This window comes from Colossoma macropomum, unplaced genomic scaffold (genome assembly GCF_904425465.1).
Source record: "Colossoma macropomum unplaced genomic scaffold, Colossoma_macropomum, whole genome shotgun sequence".
Lineage (NCBI taxonomy): Eukaryota > Metazoa > Chordata > Actinopteri > Characiformes > Serrasalmidae > Colossoma > Colossoma macropomum.
The window spans coordinates 55,097-77,318 of NW_023495955.1; the positions used below are offsets into that span (position 1 = coordinate 55,097).

General features: G+C 40.3%; 1 protein-coding gene across 1 annotated transcript in view; it reads left to right on the top strand.

The window, feature by feature from the left end:
• The window catches only part of LOC118803740 (DELTA-thalatoxin-Avl1a-like), a 69,676-nt gene extending 49,111 nt beyond the window's left edge, over positions 1 to 20,565 (top strand). Inside the window, exon 3 of the mRNA XM_036564228.1 lies at positions 20,136 to 20,565. Coding sequence (XP_036420121.1) covers positions 20,136 to 20,565 — 430 coding nt within the window. The remainder of the gene's footprint in view (positions 1 to 20,135) is intronic.
• The last annotated feature ends 1,657 nt before the right edge of the window (positions 20,566 to 22,222 follow it).

Sequence of the window (22,222 nt, forward strand, 5' to 3'; positions counted from 1 at the left end):
AGTCAATAGCAAAGTGAGACAGTATGTCATGACAAAACACTGGCCAACCATGCAAGGCAAAAATTGGCGTAATGAGGCTGTAGTCCTGGCCAGAGAGAGAAGCCGCCTGTATGTCGACAAGGACGGCATTCTGTATCGGAAGTCTGCAACCCGAAACCAGCTAGTATTACCCAAGAAGTTCCATCAGTTAATATATAGGGAACTACATGAAGAAATGGGACACCTCGGGGTTGAACGAACACTAAACCTGATCTGAGACAGATTCTATTGGCCACACATGCAGAAAGATGTGGATCACTATGTTACCAGAGTATGCAATTGCTTAAAACATAAACGCCCACACAAACTAACACGCACCGCTGGTCAATAGTGTCACCACTTATCCTTTCGAACTGGTGTCTATTGATTTTCTACACCTGGAACGCTGTGTCAGAGGATACAAGTACATATTGGTCATAATAGATCATTTTACTCGCTTCGCACAAGCATGCACCAATAAATCAGCAAAAACCACAGCTGAAAAGATTTTTGGAGACTTTGTGCTGAAGTTTGGATTCCCCACAAAACTCCATCATGATCAAGGCAAGGAGTTTGAGAACAAGTTGTTTGCCAAGGTGCAAGAATACAGTGGCATCCACGGTTCACGCACAACACCTTATCACCCTGTGGGCAACGGACAAGTAGAGAGGTTCAACCAAACGCTCCTCTCTATGCTCCGGAACCTGACTGAAGAGGCTAAGGCTGACTGGAAGAGCTCCCTCCCCAAAGTGGTCCATGCATACAACTGTACACACAGTGAGGCAACAGGGTCTGCACCATATTACCTCCTTTTTGGGAGAAATCCTCAACTCCCTGTAGACGTCATGTTTGGGTTGCCACCTAGTGATAAGTGTGTGTTACATGATGAGTATGCTGACAGGTGGAGACAGCGAATGGCAGAAGCTTATAAGCTGGCTTCGCAGACAGCTCAGCAGGAGCGTGATAAAGCCAAAGAAAGGTATGATAGGAAGGTGCATGGAGCTGATTTACAACCAGGATACAGGGTGTTGATACACAACTTTGCTGAGAGGGGAGGCCCTGGGAAGCTCAGGCCTTACTGGGAGGAACAGTTTCATGTGGTAACTGAGAGAAAGCATGAAGATGGTCCTGTGTATGTTGTAGGACCAGAGAAGGGTCTAGGTCAAACACGGGTTCTCCATCATAACCTCTTACTGCCCTGTGATTTCCTGCCAGTCGAGGAAAAAGAACCTGTGGAAGGCAGAGTAGAAGGCAAACAGATTAAAAAGAAACCAGTGAAGAGCACGAAGTATGACAAAAGAGGGAAACAGGAAATAGCTGGGGATGTGACCAGTTCAGAGGATGAATTTGGCTAGGAAATTATTACCACAACACCAGTAATAACACCTGGCCAGGGTGAAAACAAGCAGAGTACAGAAGCTGTTGAAACCCAGCACATGCCCTCACCTCCTGGGGAGGAACCAGAGTCAAGCAGTCACCAAGAGTGTGAAGAATTTGATAATCCAAGCAGGGGGGAGCAAGCCCACAAGTGTGAGAAGGCAGCTGATCCAGAATTGGTGGTAGAGCAAGAGGATGTTGCAGCAGAGCCGGGAAGGTCTTCAGATGAAGCAGCTGAGAACGACAGTCAGCTACAGATGCGCCCGGCCAGAAAGTATCCTTTCAGACATAGAAAACCACCTAAGATTATCACATACAACACACTAGGCCAGCCTTTAGACACACAGAGACCCAAGCCATAGACAGGGTTTCAATGATTGAAGTTCCTTGTAAGAGTTCAAGTTCAGGGTCATAGTTGAAGTAAGACAGAGTTCACATTTGGCATAGTTTGAGTTACAGTGGGGCATAAACCAGATAGTGGACCGTTAATACATAAGTAATACTGACAAAAGGTGAAAGGTAGAAGTGCAGCATTAGTGTGGGTCCATTAAGGGAGTTATGGGGTCACAGGAAGAGGATCTGTACCCTCGTGTCAAAGATAAATTACCCGCATTAGAGGCAGAGAACTTATTACAGGTATCGCCTGGCCAGCAGTTCCTGTGACTGGCATGACATGGTAAACAAGTTACATGTGATGTCAAGGACTGTTGATATACAAAACTGAAAGAAGGACTGACTCTTTGGCTGATTCCCATAACTCATCTGTTAATGATAAAATTATCTAGGTAATATGCAATGTCGGGATGACATTCATTTTGGAGGGGAGAGTGTGGGACTAATTTATGTTATGCATATGAACAATTTTCTTAATTTTATTGTGTTTTATTTAGTTCTTGTCACTGTGCACTGTAATCCTCATTATAAATAATTGAAGTATACTTCGTTGGGGAACACACATCAGGAATGTACTGCTCACTCAGGCATTTAGGCATCTAGTGCAGCGAGAGGGTCCTGTACAATCAAGTGCATTGTAAGAGCCATGTGTACAGCCATGTTTCAGAGCTGATGAAATGTGCATTGTTTGTGCTTTCAGGTGAGCTGAACTGTATTAACGATAGGAAATACTGATACTAAATGAATGTGTATGACATAAACAACATTGTAGTAGCAAATGTGAGTCGGATGCTTGGGTTGTGAGTGAATACTGATGACCGTAGAAACCAGTATGGTCTAGCGTAGCTGTGAAAGTGTTGATGACCTGTTGAGCCTCACAATGGTAGCCTGCAATATTTGAGGAAGACGGGATTGTGCTAGTGAAATAAGAAACTTGAGGCGTTGAGAGAAGCCTTTTGTTAAAGTTTTGAATTATTTGAGTTGTGTTTTACTTCGTTCGGATACAGAAAAAACTAGTGCAGCGAGAGGGTCCTGTACAATCAAGTGCATTGTAAGAGCCATGTGTACAGCCATGTTTCAGTGCTGACAAAATGTGCATTGTTTGTGCTTTCAGCTTGTGAAGATCGCAAGTAAACTCTTTAAAAATTCATGCGCATATGGAGGCTCCTCATTTCCCACCGCGTGTGTAACACAAACATGGGTGCTGCTTTTCAGAGGACGGTTCTGGAAATTTTTTTCAGTCAAATGAAAGACGAGAAGTCATGCAGAAATTTCAATCATTCATAATCTGAAAATGGATTATACAGGCCCTTCAGGACAAACACTATAAAGCTATGACTGGTTACACAGTAAAACCTTACCAAATATGGGTTTTCTTATATGATACCTAAAAAACAATGCTAGCACATGTAGAATAACACCTAGAATATGCTAGAACATTCACCCTTCAGGAGTCACTTTACATTCAGGACAGAAGCCCTATTTGTAGAAGAAGATAATGATTCTATTTCAATGAAAGAACATCAACCACAGAGGCAGATGATGTATTATTTATCTTCTCACGTACACAGGAAATATCTGCGCCCTGTATGTTTCTTAAAAAAGAGTGATATGTCAGCATGTCAGGTACTATGTCTTCTGCAGATCGCTTTGTTGCCAGAAAGTTAATGCTGATTGATTAAAGCTAATTACTTGATTAATACAAATATAGCTAATCTTATAATGAGGATATAAGATTTCCTTTCTACATTTCCATGCCATCATATCCACACCATCATACAAACACAGTGTGTGGGAACAAGTGTGGGTGCTTGAACACTGGAAGCATCTTCGACAGAAAGGTCCGGGTGGGACTCAAATGGTCAATCAGTTTTGCGGTACGAATGCGTATAATAATCAAGTTCCATATTCTTGTTGCTGGGACCAGCCATACAGCGAGTCAGGCACAGCATTAACAGTTTCCACTAGCTCACAATCAACTTTCCATTTCATCCTAAAGGTGTTGAGTGGGGTTGAGGTCAGGGCTCTGTGAAGGCCACTGGAGTTCCTCCACACCAAACTGGTCAAACCATGTCTTTATGGAGCTCGCTTTGTGCACAGGGGCTCAGTCATGCTGGAACAGGAAAGGCTCTTCCACAAACTGCTAACACAAAGCTGGAAGCACATAACTATGTAAAATGTCTTTGTGTGCTGTAGCATTAACATCCCTCTTCACTGGAACTAAGGGTGCTGGGTGACGCTGTCTGACCGGATCTTTGAAGTTGAAGTATACCTATAATTGTTGCCGTGGCAATATGTGAACACTGGGGGGTCAGAAGTGGGGGATGGCTGGGGTTGGTGGTAATACTTATTAACTCATAGTCAAGCTAGATTTAGATTAACTTTGTCTCACCAGGGGAAGTTTTTCTTGGGCAACCCAAGACTGCATGTTATACAAGACCCACTAGACATGCACATAGACCAGACATACAACCTCACATTGATAAGGTATAAATAACATAGCATGGAAAAAAAGAGCCACACACTGAAATCTGTGCAAAAAAGGTTCGACATTAAGGTTTTTACCCCTAATTCTGTTGCTAAAGGCCAAATCAGAGTTTGGGTTTTTATGATACTGTTTGTTTTTCACTTGGTTGTGTTGGTTTTACACTGTAACTGCTGTATAGCTATATTATATTCTAATAGTATAAGTTTAACTATATTGACAGTGAGTGGACACAGTGTTTAAAAACTCCAGCAGCACTGCTGTGTCCGATCCACTTGTACCAGCCCAACACACACTAACACACCACCACCACGTCAGTGTTACTGCAGTGCTGAGAATGATCCACCACCCAAATAGTACCTGCTCTGTGAGGGTCCATGGGGGTCCTGACCACTGAAGAACAGGGTAAAAGGGGGGCTAACAAAATATGCAGAGAAACAGATGGACTACAGTCTGTAATTGTAGAACTACAAAGTGCACCTATATAGTAAGTGGAGCTGATAAAATGGACAGTGAGCATAGAAACAAGGAGGTGGTCATAATGTTATGCCAGATCTATGTACAGTTGCTGAAAAGAAAATGAAGACAATGATTTACTTTTAAGCCTCTTAAAGCTGCAAACCAGATGTTTTCTGATGTCAAAACCCAACATCATGGCACATTCTACTGGTCATTGCTTTTCTATATAGATTACACAATAATACCTGTCAGCAATGGATAACCTTACAGTAGCTGACCTCCCTAATTAGTAGAGCTGTTTGGATACTTTTGGACATACAAATTACTTCTTGATGTGGTTAACTAATTTTTATAATGATCTCTCTGTTATATAATATATAATATATAATGCTGCTCAGTAGCTGTTATACCAGATAACATTGATCAAGGGCTGTGTTCACAAAAAAGAGCTCTAAAAGAAGAATCTATATCAGCTCAATCTGGAATTTCCTTCCTCTTTTGGTTTTATGGGCTGGTATATAACCACAAGCTGTCTGACCGTACAGGACACAGCCCTACGATTCACTGCTAAGAAGAACTCCAGCTCTGCATACTTAAACAGCCACTGAGAGACCTCCTTCACCAGGTATGTGTTTAAATCTCTTTCTGACTTTTTAAATTGCCAGGAAAATACAAGTCATATTTTAAGATGAATTTTCTATATTTCTGCATAAATTTGATGTAAAACTTCATCAGATTTACAGAAGTCCTAAAAGTAGATAAAGAGAACCAAATAAACAAATGAGACAGAAATATTAGACTTGGTCATTTATTTTTTGAGGAAAGTGATCCAATAATACATATCTGTGTGAGCCAAAAGTTTGTGAACCTTTGCTTTTGCTTCAGGTCTTTCCACAACATTTCCGTGGGATTAAGGTCAGGACTTTGCCTTGGCCATTCCAAAACATTAACTTCTTCTTTATCATTTGGCCATTCCAAAACATTAACTTCTTCTTTATCCATTCTTTTTGGTACAACCCCATTTCCAAAAAAGTTGGGACGCTGTGCAAAATGTAAATAAAAACAAAATGCAATGGTGTGCAACTCATTTAAACCCAATTTTTCATAGAAAATAGTACAAAGACAACAAATCAAATGTTGAAACTGAGAAATTTTATTGTTTTTTGAAAAAATATATGCCCATTTTGAATTTGATGGCAACAACATGTCTCAAAAAAAATGGGACGGGGGCAACTGCCACCCTCTCTGGGCCTGAGCTCATTTAAAATGGACTGAGGGGAAGTGGAAAAGTGTCCTGTGGTCTGACAAATCAACATTTGAAGCTGAAATTGGAAATCATGGACACTGCGTCCTCTGGGCTAAAGACGACTCAGCTTGTTATCAGTAAACAGTTCAAAAGCCAGTATTCATGATGGTATAGGGATACATTAGTGCACATGGCATGGGTGACATGCACATCTGTGAAGGCACCATTAATGCTGAATGATACATACATGTTTTGGCAACATATGCTGCCACCCAGACAACATCTTTTTCAGGGAAGGTCTTGCTTATTTCAGCAATTCAGTGTCAAACCACATTCTGCATGTATTGCAACAGCATTGCTTCGTATTAAAAGAGTCCTGGTGCTAAATTGGCCTGCCTGCTATGGAGTTAGTTTTGTGCCAAAATGTTTGAGAGAAGATCCTGATGTTTGAGAGAGGAATGTTCCAGTTTGAGAGGACAGCGGTGCTCTGAGCGCGCAGCTAATGAACTTGAACGCACTTGTCAGCACAAAGTGCGCAGGTAAACGCCTTAGGATTTGCTCAGCAAAACACTCTGGTTTCAGTCAGAACTTAAAATTCTGCACAACAATGCATTTCCCTCTCAGAACTCAAACGTGCAAAACACTCCGGTTTCACTCAAAACTGGAAAACCTACTCAATCATGCTCTTCACCTTCAAAACTCGCACGTGCGTGCAAATAATTTCTGCTCTCAGCTCCGCAGCGCGCGCTCAACTTTCAGATGTGCTCGCTGTAAAATGTCTGAACATTTGTGTCAAAACTCCAGCCAATCAGAGCTGCCGAGGGGCGGCTCCTGTCAGTGCACCAACCATGGCATCTTTTCTTAAGCAGCTTTATGCCAGTTGGTCAAGGAACATTCGTGGCTGTGGTATTGAGTCGGCTAGTGTGCTTGTAGCCTCGACGTTAGTTCACTGTTAACTAGAACACTAATGGCACAGTATTTAAGAAATCCACAAATCCACAAATTACACAGAAGCTGTGAAGGATTAGATGGGAAAAAATTAGAAAGTGGCACTTTATTCATTCATTTTTCTCTGCCTACATAAAATATGGAAAACAGCCAAAAAAAAAAGGGTCCAACATCAATTTCATCCATTAAAACCTCAAAACACCCCTTCACCTTTTTCCCACTTTGGTTGAAACCAAAGTTCTCCAGAGGCCTTTTCCTGGTCCAAAAAAAAAAAATGAGACCAGTATTCAAGCCAAAAAGTCTGGAGATGTGCAAAACATCACAAAGTAGATTCATATTATCAAAAAATACCTTTCAGGCACACAGTACATCTGGTCAAGGTGAGCCACTTGCCGCATCACTTTCGCCAGTCTCGAGGTTAACACTTTTGAAAGATGTTTACAGCGCCAGTTTTTCAACAAGGTTCAACTCTCCCTTCTTAAGCAGCAAGGTCAGCATGGCCCTCCATCAGCACAAAGGAAGCATTCCCTCCCTCATGTTGTTCTGGAGAACATCCAGCACATCCCAACCCAACACTGACTAAAACACTTTATAGAACTCGACAGGGAGACCATCAATACCTGGCGCCCATTCTCCATGCCCTGGAGAGCCTCATATAGCTCCCCCAGAGAGAGTTCAGCATCTAGCATTGCTGCAAACTCTTGTCTGAGCTGGCTGTGGTTGTGGAAGGACCTCTCTTCCACCTCTCATGCTCTGCCCACTCCTTCTCATACAGCTTTAAGAAAAAGCTGAAAAAGCTTGCGAATTTCAGTAGGTTCCGAAAAGACATGCCCTGATTCTGTTTGGAAAGCATGCATAAACCTTTTCTATTCACTACTCTGAGACCAAAGAAGAACTTTGAAGGAGATTCCATTTCCATCACACACTGAAAATGTGAGCGGCCCAGCCCTGCTCTGCTATTATGCCCAGAAGGTCAACTAATGCAGTCTTTTTAGCTCTCAGAGCTTCAATATGCCCCCGTGTGGCCTCTGCTAAACCCTGGAGTGCCACTGTTTCAAACTCCAGAGATTTAAGAGATCTGGCTATGTCCCTTGTGACATTGAGAGTGTACTGCTGACAGAATCCTTTAATTTGTATTTTAGCTACATCCCACCATTATTAAAAAGCTGTTTTCTGTAAGTTAAAAACATCTCAAAAAAGTAAAAGACTCCCTAAAATTAGCAGTGCAGTGTTGAAATGCCAGTATGCATTCTGTGCTTTAATGTGACAAAACCAAGATGGCTGCAAGATGGATTCTGTTTGGAAAGCATGCATAAACTTTTCTATTCATTACTCTGAGACCAAAGAAGAACTTTGAAGGAGCTTCCATTTCCATCACACACTGAAAATGTGAGCGGCCCAGCCCTGCTCTGCTATTATGCCCAGAAGTCAGCTAATACAGTCTTTTTAGCCCTCAGAGCTTCGATATGCCCCGATTTCCTGTGGCCTCTGCTAAACTCTGGAGCACCACTTTCAATCTCCAGAGCTTTGAGGGATCTGGCTATGTCCCTTGTGACACTGAGAGTGGACTGCTGAAAGAATCAGCGCTAGTAGCTGTTAATGAAGTAATGCTTTTTATTTGAGGGTTGTTCCATTTCGTAGGGAAGATATCAACCACTACTCCTTGTAACTCTGTTCCAAGGGGCAAGGTGACATTTGAAAACAAGGGGTAGGGGTAAAAATAAGAAACAGGAATGGGCCATAGTGTCAAGAGTATCTGAAAAACCACGCTGCCCACTCCCCCCAGTTGGGGCATAAATACAATTAAAAACAAAAATGCCATTCTCAAAACCTGCTGTCACCTCTAAAATAAAATTCTGTGATAATAACAACCCCACCACTAGAAGAAGTGTCATGACTTAAAAGGCAAGCCCCTCCCCACACTGTAGCCCAGTCAGCAGCATTACTAGCATCACCGTGCATTTCTTGTAAAAAGGTAACACAAATCCCTTCAGTTTCTCTGGATCACAAAGCCTCATCAATGTTTAAAGTTGCAACTCTAATATCACCAATTAAAAAAAGAAAATAAATAAAAACTGCTCAAAACAAAGACCATTCCTATCCAGGAAAGGCAGAACATTTCAGACATCATCTTCAGTGCTCATTTCATTACGTTTGTTTGGTATTTTCTTCAGTCTAAAATCTCTAAAGCAGTAAAATCCCTTCCCTCCTAAAATGCCTGACATTGTGAATAAACTGTCCTGTTTGCAAAATGCTCTTCAACATGAACACCTTTCTGGCCCTGGTTCTAGTTTCTGCGGGTCCTTCATGTCATCTACATCTACTTTTGTGCCACTGTTGCAAATGCTTTGAGCCCGCCCCCCCCAGACTGCTGTATATGTGCATTTGCTGAAGGATACAGAATCCTCCATGTGCACATGTCATGCATGCATATGGACATTTGTTTATATGTGTAAATAAGTGAAATTAAAATGAATTAGTTGAATTTTTGGCATCTGGAAAGACTACAAAACTCTAGGAGACAGGTTGCAACTTATGTTTTTTTTTTAATAACATTGGCAGGGATGAACACTCTGCTGTTGGATTTTCATTGTTTTCCTGCTAGCTGTGAGACTGTGCTGCATCCTTTTATCTCTTTTAGCCCAATGAGTAAAAGCCAGTGTGGCGCTCATGTCCGCTCCTCTAAAGTTACATAGCACTACAGAAGGCATTCCGGGCCGTGGGTAGCGCTGTCGCCTCACAGCAAGAATGGCCTGAGTTCGATTCCTGGCCTGGCAACCAGGGTCATTTCTGTGTGGAAGTTTTCTGTGTGGAGTTTGCATGTTCTCCCCGTGTCTGCGTGGGTTTCCTCCGGGTACTCCGGTTTCCTCCCACGGTCCAATCAGTCAGGCTGATTGGACATGCTGAATTGCCCCTAGGTGTGATTGTGTATGTCTGTCTGTATGCCCTGCGATGGACTGGCGACCTGTCCAGGGTGTATCCTGCCTTCCGCCCAATGACAGCTGGGATAGGCTCCAGCACCCCACCGCGACCCAGAAGGATAAGTGGTTTAGATGATGTATGTATGTATGTCATTTTAAGGTAAAAGTTTTGCACAATGTTGCTTTAAGCATCGGTTCACTTGAACCGAGCCTGTACTGCAGTGGAAGGTTGACAACTATCCCGGAAAATATGGAACATTTAGAAACTCAAAGACTTGTTCCGAGATAAACTGAAATGGGATGCACTCTGTTCCATATTTTTGAGAATCAATTCAATGCATATCTATGGTAGAGAAATATCATAGGTTACACCACATTCCAACCAGCTGCAGTAATTGAATGATGGTTTATTGCACACCACAAGTCCAGTGTACAACTTGTATTGGAACAGAGTAAAACTGAAACAAATGAAAGATTCTGTGAGAGACAGTACTTACTAGAGCCACAAATGCCATGTGGCATGACCATACATATTTAGATGTTCATGAAATCAGCATCCATGAGAAAACAGTAACATTGCTTGTTTGCAGGATTATTCTTAATACAGCTAGCTGTTATGGCTAATTACCCAGGGCAACAATTCAAAGCTACTACAACTGCTGCACTGCTGAACTATATCGGTGGTTGTAACAATATTCAACAAATATGGACAAAAACAAATTAAGTTAAATAATGCATTGATAAGGCTACTTATAGACAATGCTTCTACAAAGTAGTTACAGGTTGAAGGTTGGATGCAGATAGCCATTGGAGATATGCAGCTAAACAATGTGCTCCCACAAAGATGGCTTCCACACAGGTCAAAAGGCAATCACCCTAGCAACCAAATAAACACTGGCCATGTAAATCAACAGCTGCACTAAAACTCTACAGAAAAACAGGGGTCAGACCAACTGCAGAGTTCAGCACACTGCATCATTAAAGGGTAACCACACCCCACTATTTTCAGCTAACTCCGTCCCTGGCTCAACTTTGAAAAATGCTCAAAAATGGTAGGGGCACTACAGTGATGTACGGGTTTGGGGGTGGGGCTGCAAGGGAAACCGGGTGGACTGGGCTGCTGTGTTTTTATAGCTAGTGTACGTTAGCTACCAGAAAATATGGAGAGTGCCAAATCAAACAGCACTTTTGCAAAGTAGTCCCAGTACATAATTAATATATTTACAAAAAAATTAAGTATTTTTGCAGAATCCTTCTTGTACTCTAGTACTTAAGTGCACTGGAACATACAGTTCAAAGGTACAATGTGTGTGTGTATTTAAATTAACATTTATTTTATACTTTGTAATTTGTAATATAAGATGGTCATAATGATCAAATGGTTCAAGTATTTATGTAATATTATTTGACGTTTTGAGGAATTTCATTTTTTTTAAGAGTGCTTCTCCATTATCCCCAAAGTTAAATTTTACACACAATTTTCAAACAAATATTTATCTTAAAATCACAATGGTTAAAAACACAGTCAACAGTATCTTGACCAGGAAAGTTCCTCTGGTGTCAGAACATCATCAGGTGTGTCTTGAGAAATGTTAAAGTGTGTCTTTAAAGGTCATTGGTATGGTACTGTTGTGCTGTACTGGACAGTCATGCTGTAGTCCATGCTTCATGAGGTCTCTTTTCCTACAAAGGACAGTGCTGCAAAATCTGTATGACTGTTAGGCCCCCAGAACAAGAAAGAAAAGAGAAAAAGAAATAACACTTTATCATCTGTATTCAGGTACACAAACAAGTAATCAAATCAGAAACACAGGATGGAAAACACCTATGTAGTAAGAAGTGAACATTCTGCTAAAATGTTCACACTACAGGATGTTGTCTCCAATACTGCACACAGGAGCTAAGTGTTGAAGGAGCTACATCGCACTGCTAAACACTTAACTAGTGCATAAAACTGAACCATGTTTTAAAAGTGAAAAAATAGCAAAATCAGCTAACGTCATCACAAAGAACCAAAACCTACTGTAGTGAAGGAAGGAAAACAGATAATTTGATTAAGGGAGCTGACAGAGTGGCTCTGACCACATCTGATATAAAACTGCATGTAACTGGCTGAATAAAAGAGTTCTATTCGCCTGTCTGGGAGTAACTGGCAAGCTCGGAGAACATTTCCTCTTCTATGCTTTCAATCACAAATGGTCACTCAATATAAGATCTTCCAAAAGCTCATACAATTTGAATAGCCTATAAGCTAACTTAACTTAAAAATGTAACATTGTCTACAAAGGTTCTGTAACTGTGATTTTTTTTTTTGATAATTCAATATAATTCTGTGTTCATGGTCTTTGAAAGCCTTGTCTGAGCCGCTCCCAGACACCCCACTTACACTGTCCTAGAAACGACACTCCATGCAGCATAGAGCAACCTTAACCCGTACTCAGGTAAACATATAACTATAACGCACAAAGTTACATCAATGAAATAATGACTCAACCAGAAGCCTAGCCTAGCAAAACATAGCTTCAATAGTAGGAGTAAAAGGTATTAGAATAATTCAATGAGAATTTCCTAAAGCATTAAGAACTTCTAAAAGTGTAACTGAGTGTTAATTGCAGACCTGAAACTGAATTGGTGCTATTTTCTTTTTAAGATAGTTTCGGTCCAAAATAAAGCACAACAGGAGCCGAACCTACACCAACAGAATGAAAACCAGAATTAAGATTTCAATATAAAGTGGAGCTGAGTAAAAAGTGGATCATTTTATTCACACACATAAGCTACAATAGTTGAGTAACTGTCATTTGAATTTACTCAAAGAATTACAAATCCTTTTGTATTCACTTTTTAGGTACATGCAGCTAAGCAAATGTAATTAACACTCTTACTGTGACTAAAGCTAACCGGCTAAGCTTTGAACAGTTGAATAGATAGCAAAGATAGCAGCACAAATAGAGAGGGAATTTTCTAATTCAGTTATTCTCAAAGAGAATTTTTTCAGCATGAGCAAACCTGTATTAATGTAAATACCGTCAACCTTCATACTCGGTTTAAGGAAGCTGCATCTGACTTCGTGCTAGCTAGGCTAGTTAACAAACTGAGCTTACTTTAAGCTGGGACACTAGTAAAACCAATCACAGTACAGCAAGTTTAGAGTTTTATCAACATGAAAAACAGCTGTATATACAGTCAGTACAGTCACATTAAGCTGTACTTCATTTTAAGATAACCTACCATTAAAGTCCTTCGTCTTGAGCAGTCTGCTGCCATGTGGGAGCAGAAAACAGAAATTCCCTCACAGCACTGTTTGACTTCTGCAGGGGTAGATCGTGAGACCACAGACAGTTCACTTAAAAAAACTGTGAGGTTTACTTACATTTAACTGAATGTCTGTTTCACTCATGACTAATTTTTCATTTTCGGTTTCCATTGTGTTTTTATCATATTGCACATGCTACTAAAGTTTAGATAAAGCTAAAACATTTCCAGTAGGAGCTACTGAGTTTGATGAGTGATGCTTAGTGAGCCAACACAAATTCACTGATAATCCGTAAAGAATATAGAAATTATTATTGTTGATCAAGATGAGTTGGATCAAGTGTGTTGGGAGCAGGCAGGGATGGGGGAGAAGCTAAGTAGCGTGCTACTTTTTGTAGTCAACTACAATTTTTTGTGGCTAGTAGCTGTAGACGCTACAGTTTTATGAAATGTAGCTAAAAGCTGTAGCGCCTACTAAATTTTCTGTAGCTATAGTGATAATTTTCGCTACAGGTTCTCTGTTTCTGCTGTGGAGCCGCAGCAGCTCTGCAGCAGTGGAGAGATTATTCAGGCCTGATTCTCACCCCAAACAGAGCCAGAGTCACTGATGAGGACTTTGATGCTAAAGTGTTGCTGAAGTTTAATGAAGACTCTGAATGTCATGTCTGTACATTTTACTGAAATGTTTAAATTGTAGCAGTTTAATTTCAACAGTTGACAGTGCTTTGCACAAAATTATTTGGTTTGTATTCAGTTATTTTTGTAGATGTTTATTAGGAAAAACCAGGAATGATTGACTTTGCTTTGGTTGTGTAAGTTTGATTGTTGGTTACACTTTTTGGTGATGTTTTTGTATATTTGCAGCTTTTCAATTGTTTGTTTCTTTCTGGCACATGACTAAATTCAGTGTCTTGTTCACACTGTCAGTTGGGCTTGTTTGGTGTGTCAGGTGGAGATTCATAAACAGTCTGACCATCGTGCTTTGAAAGTAGCTAAAAAGTAGCCACTACTTTTTCTGGAAAAGTAGCTACAAAGTAGCTAGGTACTAATTTTTCAGTAGCTATCCCAACCCTGGGAGCAGGAAAACACTGAAATGTGCAGGCCTGGAGGATCTCCATTAAGGAAACATGCTAAGTTGAAATACTGGCTTCTTAAGAACAGTGCTACAGCCAGTATGTTCTCCTCTGAAACTTCTGTTCTGGAGTGGAAAGTCTATGTTGGCCTGTAATCCTGCCCACTGCTCATTTCCCAGCACCATTTCACCATGGCCAGATATTAAACAAATTGGCAGGCAAACCCAGCATGTTGCAGCTACAGAAGCAAGCAAACGAACTGGATTCTGATCTAAAAAACATCCAAAAAGCTCCCTGACCAGAGACGCAGCAAAACGAAAGTAAATACTGAAGATGCATTTGAAGATGGAGGCAGCATGGGGCCCAGAATGCCATTTTAAGTAATTTGAGTTCTCACATTCATACTCTGTGGTCCATGTGCAGCTGGGTTATCAAGGTAGACAAGGCTAAACTCAGCTTCTTATTCCCCAGAATCTTGAATTTGCCCATTCCACATTAAATGGTGCAGCAGTTCCATTCTGGTGTCTGAAGTCAACTTCTGATTTTCCTGTTCCACCTTAAATGCTGCACCATGAATAACAAACAACACATTACAGAGGAATTCTCATTGATATAAGTACCCTGACATCCTATTGGTGTGATGTTTTTCCACTTTTAGATCAATATTTTATATAAAATTTCTATCAAACAATTCACATTTTTCATGCTAATTTGATCAATTTTAAACTGTTTTAAAGTGTACTTGTACTTTATATTTCCACAGTCCATATGACCAGACATCACATTTATCACTAATAATCATACTGCTAATACAGAATATTTCATTCTGAGCACCGTTTCAAGCGTACTTCACTGAACTCAAATACTCTTCAATGAAGCACGGATTCACTCAAATAAATACACTTTATTAAAGCACAATTTCACTCAAATAAATACTCTTCATTAAAGCAGTTTCACTTAAATAAATACTCTTTATTAAATCGTTTCACTTAAATAAATACTCTTCATTAACGAATTAGCACACCAAATAAAGTATAAGTAGAATAATATCATATTCAAGTATACTGCTTTTTCACAAGGGTAGTCACATCCTCACTGAAGGAATGCAAACTGTACCAGTGCCAGGTTGTAGTCCTTCTATTAAAACAGGTTAAAACATGCTGGATGTGATAAGATTTGTCAGCTTGTGTGATGACAGCGTTGTGCATGTTTAATCCAGTGTGTTTATAGTGGAAAGCTCTTTCTCCAGTTCTTATCACAAGAGCCAAAATAAGTTGCCTAAGAAGTGTGCCTTTGGGTGGAGCATGAAACCTCTGAGTAGCTGTCAGTTTTCCACCTACTATAAAGTCCAGAACTGCACGCAAAGAGCCATTGTGCTGTGGGACACAGGTGGGCTCTTCTTTTTAGCTGATTATCAAATAAATGTGATGTTTTATACAGAGTTAAACACAAAGCTACACAAGTAACAGTTTATTTTTTCAGAAAGTGAGAGAAGGTGTTCTCCTGAAGGTGATTCACTTGGATTACTGTAGCTAAAGCTGCTGACCAGAAGAACACAGTGAGAAAAAAGATACAAGGGCGTATTTCTTTAACTAAGCCGTCTGAGTGTCATTAGAAAAGATAAAATAACCTGTGACTTTAACTAAAAAACATAACATGCGAAACACTAACTTTGCCATGTCGTCATTTAGACATATTTCATATGTTGCTGTTGTTCTTATGGAGGGAGAAGGTTTACATGAATGATTATTGCAAATAAAAGATCAAACAGCTGTTTTAAGAAATGGAATCATTGCAATAGAAGCATTCAAAAGTTCAGTCTGTATGACAAATGATTTATTTTTTATGATGCATCAAAACAATAGAAGAATATTAGAAACACTTACCTTGTGCTTCCAGCAACTGGCCACTTTATTAGAAACACCTACCTTGTGCTTCCATTCACAGGAAACAATTACCACAAGATAGTTTCTAAGGAACTGGCTACTCTCTCAGTCTCTAACTGTACACCAATAAGATGGATCTACAAGGGAGGGGTTTCTGATAAAGTGCCAGGCAGGGTGTTTTTCACTTCTCAGCATTGTCAGACAGTCCGATGCCTTCTTGATATGATTGATAAATGTAAATCATATGTGTTTTGTGTTACAGCCCCTCCCCCAGGGGGGAGGGAAGTCAGTGGTCTAAAACGCATAACACGGTGCAAGCAGGGAGACCAGGCTCAGCTGAGATAATAGAAGCTGCTGTTTATCTTCCATGTTTTCCATCACATGTCCATTTTTTAATGAGCAACAATGTGTCTAATACAAAAAAAACACAAAACAAAGGTTTTTAGAGCTCAGTTACAGTTGGATGTTGCATCAGTTAGGATTAATTCACGGCACAGTGTCAGCATCTCAAAAAAACTCGCCACCTGGAGCCCAACAAAAGATAAAATCCTGTGAAAAAGTGTGTAATGATATATTGTTGGACACAAATCTTGTATATACAAAATGGTAAAAATACTGTATTATTAACATTTAATGGAAGTCAAGTTAAAATGACTTTATTCTTAGTTATTCTGAATCATTTCTATCCGTCCGTTCATTATGAAATTTTTACACAATGTGAAGGGTAACTGATATTTCAAAAGGTCAGGTTAGGTCAAGTCAAGTAAAAGTTTATTGATGTAGCACTTTTTACAACAGGTGTCGTCACAAAGCACACACACACACACACACACACATCATCCAAACCGCTTATCCTTCTGGGTCACGGTGGGGTGCTGGAGCCTATCCCAGCTGTCACTGGGCAGAAGGCAGGATACACCCTGGACAGGTCGCCAGTCCATCGCAGGGCAGACACACCGACATACACATTCACACACACACCTAGGGGCAATTTAGCATGTCCAATTGGCCTGACTCCATATCTTTGGACTGTGGGAGGAAACCGGAGTACCCGGAGGAAACCCACGCAGACACGGGGAGAACATGCAAACTCCACACAGAAATGACCCTGGTCGCCCAGCTGGGAATCGAACTCAGGCCATTCTTGCTGTCGTCACAAAGCAGCTTTACAGAAAAATCTGGGTCCAAGCCTCCATGAGTGTCGCCAGTGGCAACAGTGGAAAGAAAAACTCCCTAAGAGCAAGAGGAAGAAACCTTGAGAGGAACTCAAAAGGGGAGCCCATCCTCCTCTGGTCGACACCAGATAGCAAACAGTAACACAAGAGCAAAATGAACAAAGAATCAGGTTTTACCATTAATATAACACACAGAAAAGGGGAGAAACAGGAGAAGTCATGACTCTGATTAAATAGTTCAGGTCTGTGCAGCAGCAGAGTCATCAGGAGGGTCAGTTCAAGCAGGTGAGGTTTGCACAGTGTTGTACAGCAGGAAGCAGTGGGCACCCGATCCACCCGATGCAGTGTTTTGTTCTGGGAGTGATGATATGAATTAGATAAGTGCACATCTGTATACTGTTCTTTAAACCACACCTAATTAAATCGTTTATTGAACAGGTCTTACTTTTCCTCGCACGTTCAGCAGAAGTGGGACAGAACGTGAACCCCACTTACTCAAATAATTAAATATAATTTTGTAACAACATACATTGTTTGTTTTTCATAGGCCAACCATCATTTTTCAAAAAACACTACAGAGTTCTTTCTGTTGTAGTTCTTAGGTTTATATATCCCTATGCATCAGTCATTAACAACAGAGGATCCAGCACTCAGATATGACACAGATGGGTGCTCAGCAGAACAAGAATCAATGAGCTTGAAAAGATCTTTAAATGCAACAATTTGTCTCCATAACAAAGATCAGAAATGTCCAGGCTGTGGTCCTCTCTGTGGTTCTTTATAGATGTGAAAGCCGAACAGTAAGAAAGCGAAACCAGAAAAATGTAGATATCTTTGTGTTTTGGTGTTGGTCAGGACTTTTAAGAGTACCTGGGACAGCAAAGACAACAAATGAATGTATCTTCAACAAAATCAAGCCTCTTCTCTCACTCTAAACCAGAGAACCAAACTGAAGCTCGTACTTTGGAGATATTCTGAGAAGAACCAGTTCATTGGAAAAGACCATTATGCTTGGAAGAGTTCAAGCATAATGTAACATCAGTAACAAGATGGATGGACACAATCAGAGGAATCATGAACCAGCCATTCAGAAGCCTAAAGTTTTTGGATTTTTACCCAATTTTCTGCCGAATTCAGTCGTTTCCAATTCCCCCCACTAGTTAGGACTCCCCCAATCACACGATACTATCAACGCTAGGAGGGCGAAGGCTAGCACAGGCTTCCTCCGAGACCTGTGAAGCCAACCACTGCAGGTTTTCGAACTGCCGCTAACGCAACGTCATTGGACAGCTAAACGCTTGGAGGAAAGTGCCAACCGCCAGATCTGTTACGTCAGCTAACAGACGCCTGCGCTGACTAGCATCGCGTTGAGTGATGGGGAGAAGTGGGGTGGGGGGGCACTCAGAGAGAGCGAGGCAAATTGTGCTCTCTAGGAGACCCGGCTACGGATGGCAGTAGCATCACCAGGGATCGAACTCGGGATCTCCTGATGATAGTGCCAACTCAGCTTAGACAATTGCGCTACTCGGGAGCCCTTCCTTACGTGTTTAAAAAATACTCTGATGTTGTGACCACAACAAAAAGAGATGCTGCGAGTTCAATAAAAAACAAAAGCCCACAGAGAAGCACCCTTGAGGTAATCATCTCCTGTCATTCAAAGAGCAACACAGAATGAAGATTTTCTTTGGCCCACTTTTGCTAGTATCCCATTTTTTGCGAAGATAAAAGCTACACATCATTAAATAATCACTAACATCTTTAAATGATAATGAATGTTTATTTTTTCATTCTCAACAGGCAATGAATCCTTTAACAATTGCATCATTGTTCAGCAACACTGCTGAGGAAATATCCCGGATCATACCCACAGACAGATATGTCAGCATTCAAATCACCAATAACAGCAAAAAGTTCATCTTAGCAAATCCAAGGTAAGAACAGATGAATGTTGTCAGTGAGTGTCTCTCAGACTAAAATGGGCTTCTGGGACATTAAGCTGCAGAACTCAATGTCACTGGAAACCTGAATTAATTACAATCACAACTTTACCCAGTTTGTAGTAACAGTGAACACATTATTAGAGAGAATGTTGAGAATATTTGCTGTGGTAGCTATAGTATCCCAGCTGGTTAATTGGGTGCTTTGCTGGTGTTGCTGATAGCCAGCTTAAGGCCACATCCTCAACATTTTATATGTTCTAACATTCTAATACGACAAAAATCCTTTTTTGGCCACCAATGTTTAACCCAATTTGGTAGCCATGACCATAAGTCAAATTAAAGATATTAAAAAATCCAACAAATTTCGTATTATGTTATGTACAAACCAAACATCATTTTAATGCAGTATTTTAAAGTTATTGGGGTCTAAATTTTACTAAATCAGCTCATTACCTTAGTGAGTTGCATCCTGTCTATCAACACAGTATAAAACAGCCATTACCAGTCAGTAGTTAAAAGGAGATTTTGGTTCAAAGTCTGTCATACTATGCACAAACCAAAGATGAAGTTAGTTTACTGCAGCATTTTAAAGCTGTTAACAAATTTACCACCTCAGATTATCACATTAGTAAGTGACATCCAATCCAATTGATCCATATTCAACACACATTATAAAAGTCGTTACCTGTAAGTAGTCCAGAAAAATTATATATAGTTTAAAATCTGCCAAATGCAGATACCAACAAAGAAATTACTTTGCTGTCACATTTTAAAGTAACTCTCATCACGCTGGTCAGAATTTTATGGTCATACTTGTGAAAATGTTCATGGACCTCTGAATTGCTGCTTGTGACTATGTTTTCCCTTTATGTCTGTCTGCCTCACACTATCTGTCTGCCTGTAATCTGCTACATATCTGTATGTAACATTATGAATCATAATCTCTGTCTGTATAACAGGACTTACACCTCCAGTGGAGAATGTCACTGTCCTCCACAACCTACCATCAAAAATAATTCCCAAGAAGTGTGCTCCTTCTCCAAAACCACAAATGCACTCCGTGGTTCTGTTGGAATCCTGATGTACCAAATCCTCAATAATGAAACAGAACATGTTAGTCAACAGGCCAACAAGTTGGTCATCTTGTTTTCTGTGCCTTTTGACCGTAACTTTCACAAAAACAAGTTTTATCTTGGCATTTTTGAACCAAACACAAACTGTAATAAAGCACTGTACAAGCAGATAAAGAAAAATAAAACTACTGATCCAATTACTAGAGGAAAAGGTACAGGGAGTGTCATAACATATTCTAGAGAAGGAGCTCTGGTGAAGGGAACAATGTCTGCCTTTGGTCGATCGATTATTAAGATTGAATTGTGGGATGAGTAACTAAAACTGAAGAAGCAAAATGACCCAGGTCAGTACAGTGCAAAAGTCTTAGGCCATCTAAGCTCTCCTGGAGATCGTCCAGCCTTAACAGTTACCATCCAATATGCAGTTTATCTCATGAGACCTTCATTAAATTAAATCAGGTAATGAATTGAACAGATGCATGTGATGAACCAAACTTGTGTTCTTCTAAATGTGATTGTCTAACCTACATCTTTAGATCTTTACTGAAAACAACACATTCTAACTCCTGTGTTTATGTTTATTAGTACTGATTATAATGTTATATAGTTTTACAGACAAAGACACACTGCTTAGTGTTTTTAAATTAAACGAATGCTTTTGAAGTGATAATTATATACTGTATATATACTGGAAAACAGAGTATTATTAAACTAGCATGTAAACTTCTTAGTAACAGTATTACAAAAGCAAAATACTTTGTGTAGCATTTTTATTCATACAAAGCAATATGCATTGTGAATAATTTTCTCTGCCTGTTGTGACTTTTTCCTTTAAACATTGCCTGAGAGACATTATTAAAGTGATATTAATAAACTGCTTGCTGTTTTCTTCTGTCACACCTGCTAGAGACTCGTCTAGTGTAATGGACTACATTTCCCAGGAGAACCTGGGAGATCACGTGATGGCAGACTTCCCAATGGAATCAGAATCCCTTGTGGACTCCATTACCCAGCAGCCAAGTGGAGATCATGTGACTAGTGATGATCTGCCTCGCACCTATCAGCGCTCACAGTCACCAGAATTCTGAATGTTTTCACCTGTGTGTTTTAGTCACATGACTAATTTAGTTCAGTATATTAGCCCAGGCTTTAGCTTAGGATCTTTGCGAGGTATTGTTTCATGCTTGAACTTACTGAGTGGTTTCTCTGGTTTGCTATACTATTTTGACCCTGATCTCGTTTTTTTGTCTGACTACGTTTTTTGCTTGCTCCTTTGGTACCTTTGCTTGTTTATGGGATTTGTGATTTTGACCTTTTTTGCCTGCCTTTTTGACTCTGCCTTTTGTCTCGCCCTCTGGACTTGTTTGATTGTGGTTATGATCACCTTTGTGATCATCTATTGCCTTTCGGTTTTGACCCCCGCCTGTACTTCGACTATGACTTTGCCTAGTGTTAATAAAGCCTGTACTTTCACTTTTATCCACACGCGTCTGAACCTTTCTGACTGGTTACATCTTCATTATGAGTTATTGAGTATCTGTACATGGTCATAACCAGCATAAAGACACTGAGGTCCAGACCTCGATAGATTCTAAAGGAATCATGAGATTCAGTGTGGAAACAGTGACGTTCTGATAGTGAGACAGCTACACAACACAGAGTGACTCTGACTGCCTGAGATTATCAGATGTGCAGCAACACACTGCAGGCTGACATCACTAGGATATAAATGTGAGTGTTCATGAGGGCAGTTACAGATCAAGCTTGTAAAATGTAACCTGTAACACTGCTTGCTGCTCAGTTTAGGCTACAGGCTCTGTAGTTCACAGTCCAGCATCAATTTCATCCATTAAAACCTAAAAAAAAAAAAAACTCCTTCACCTTTTTTCCCCACTGCTATATGAAATAAAATATTGTCTGACACTTACTGTGTCACATCGGCTTTGTAATAACAACATCCTGGTAATTTATTT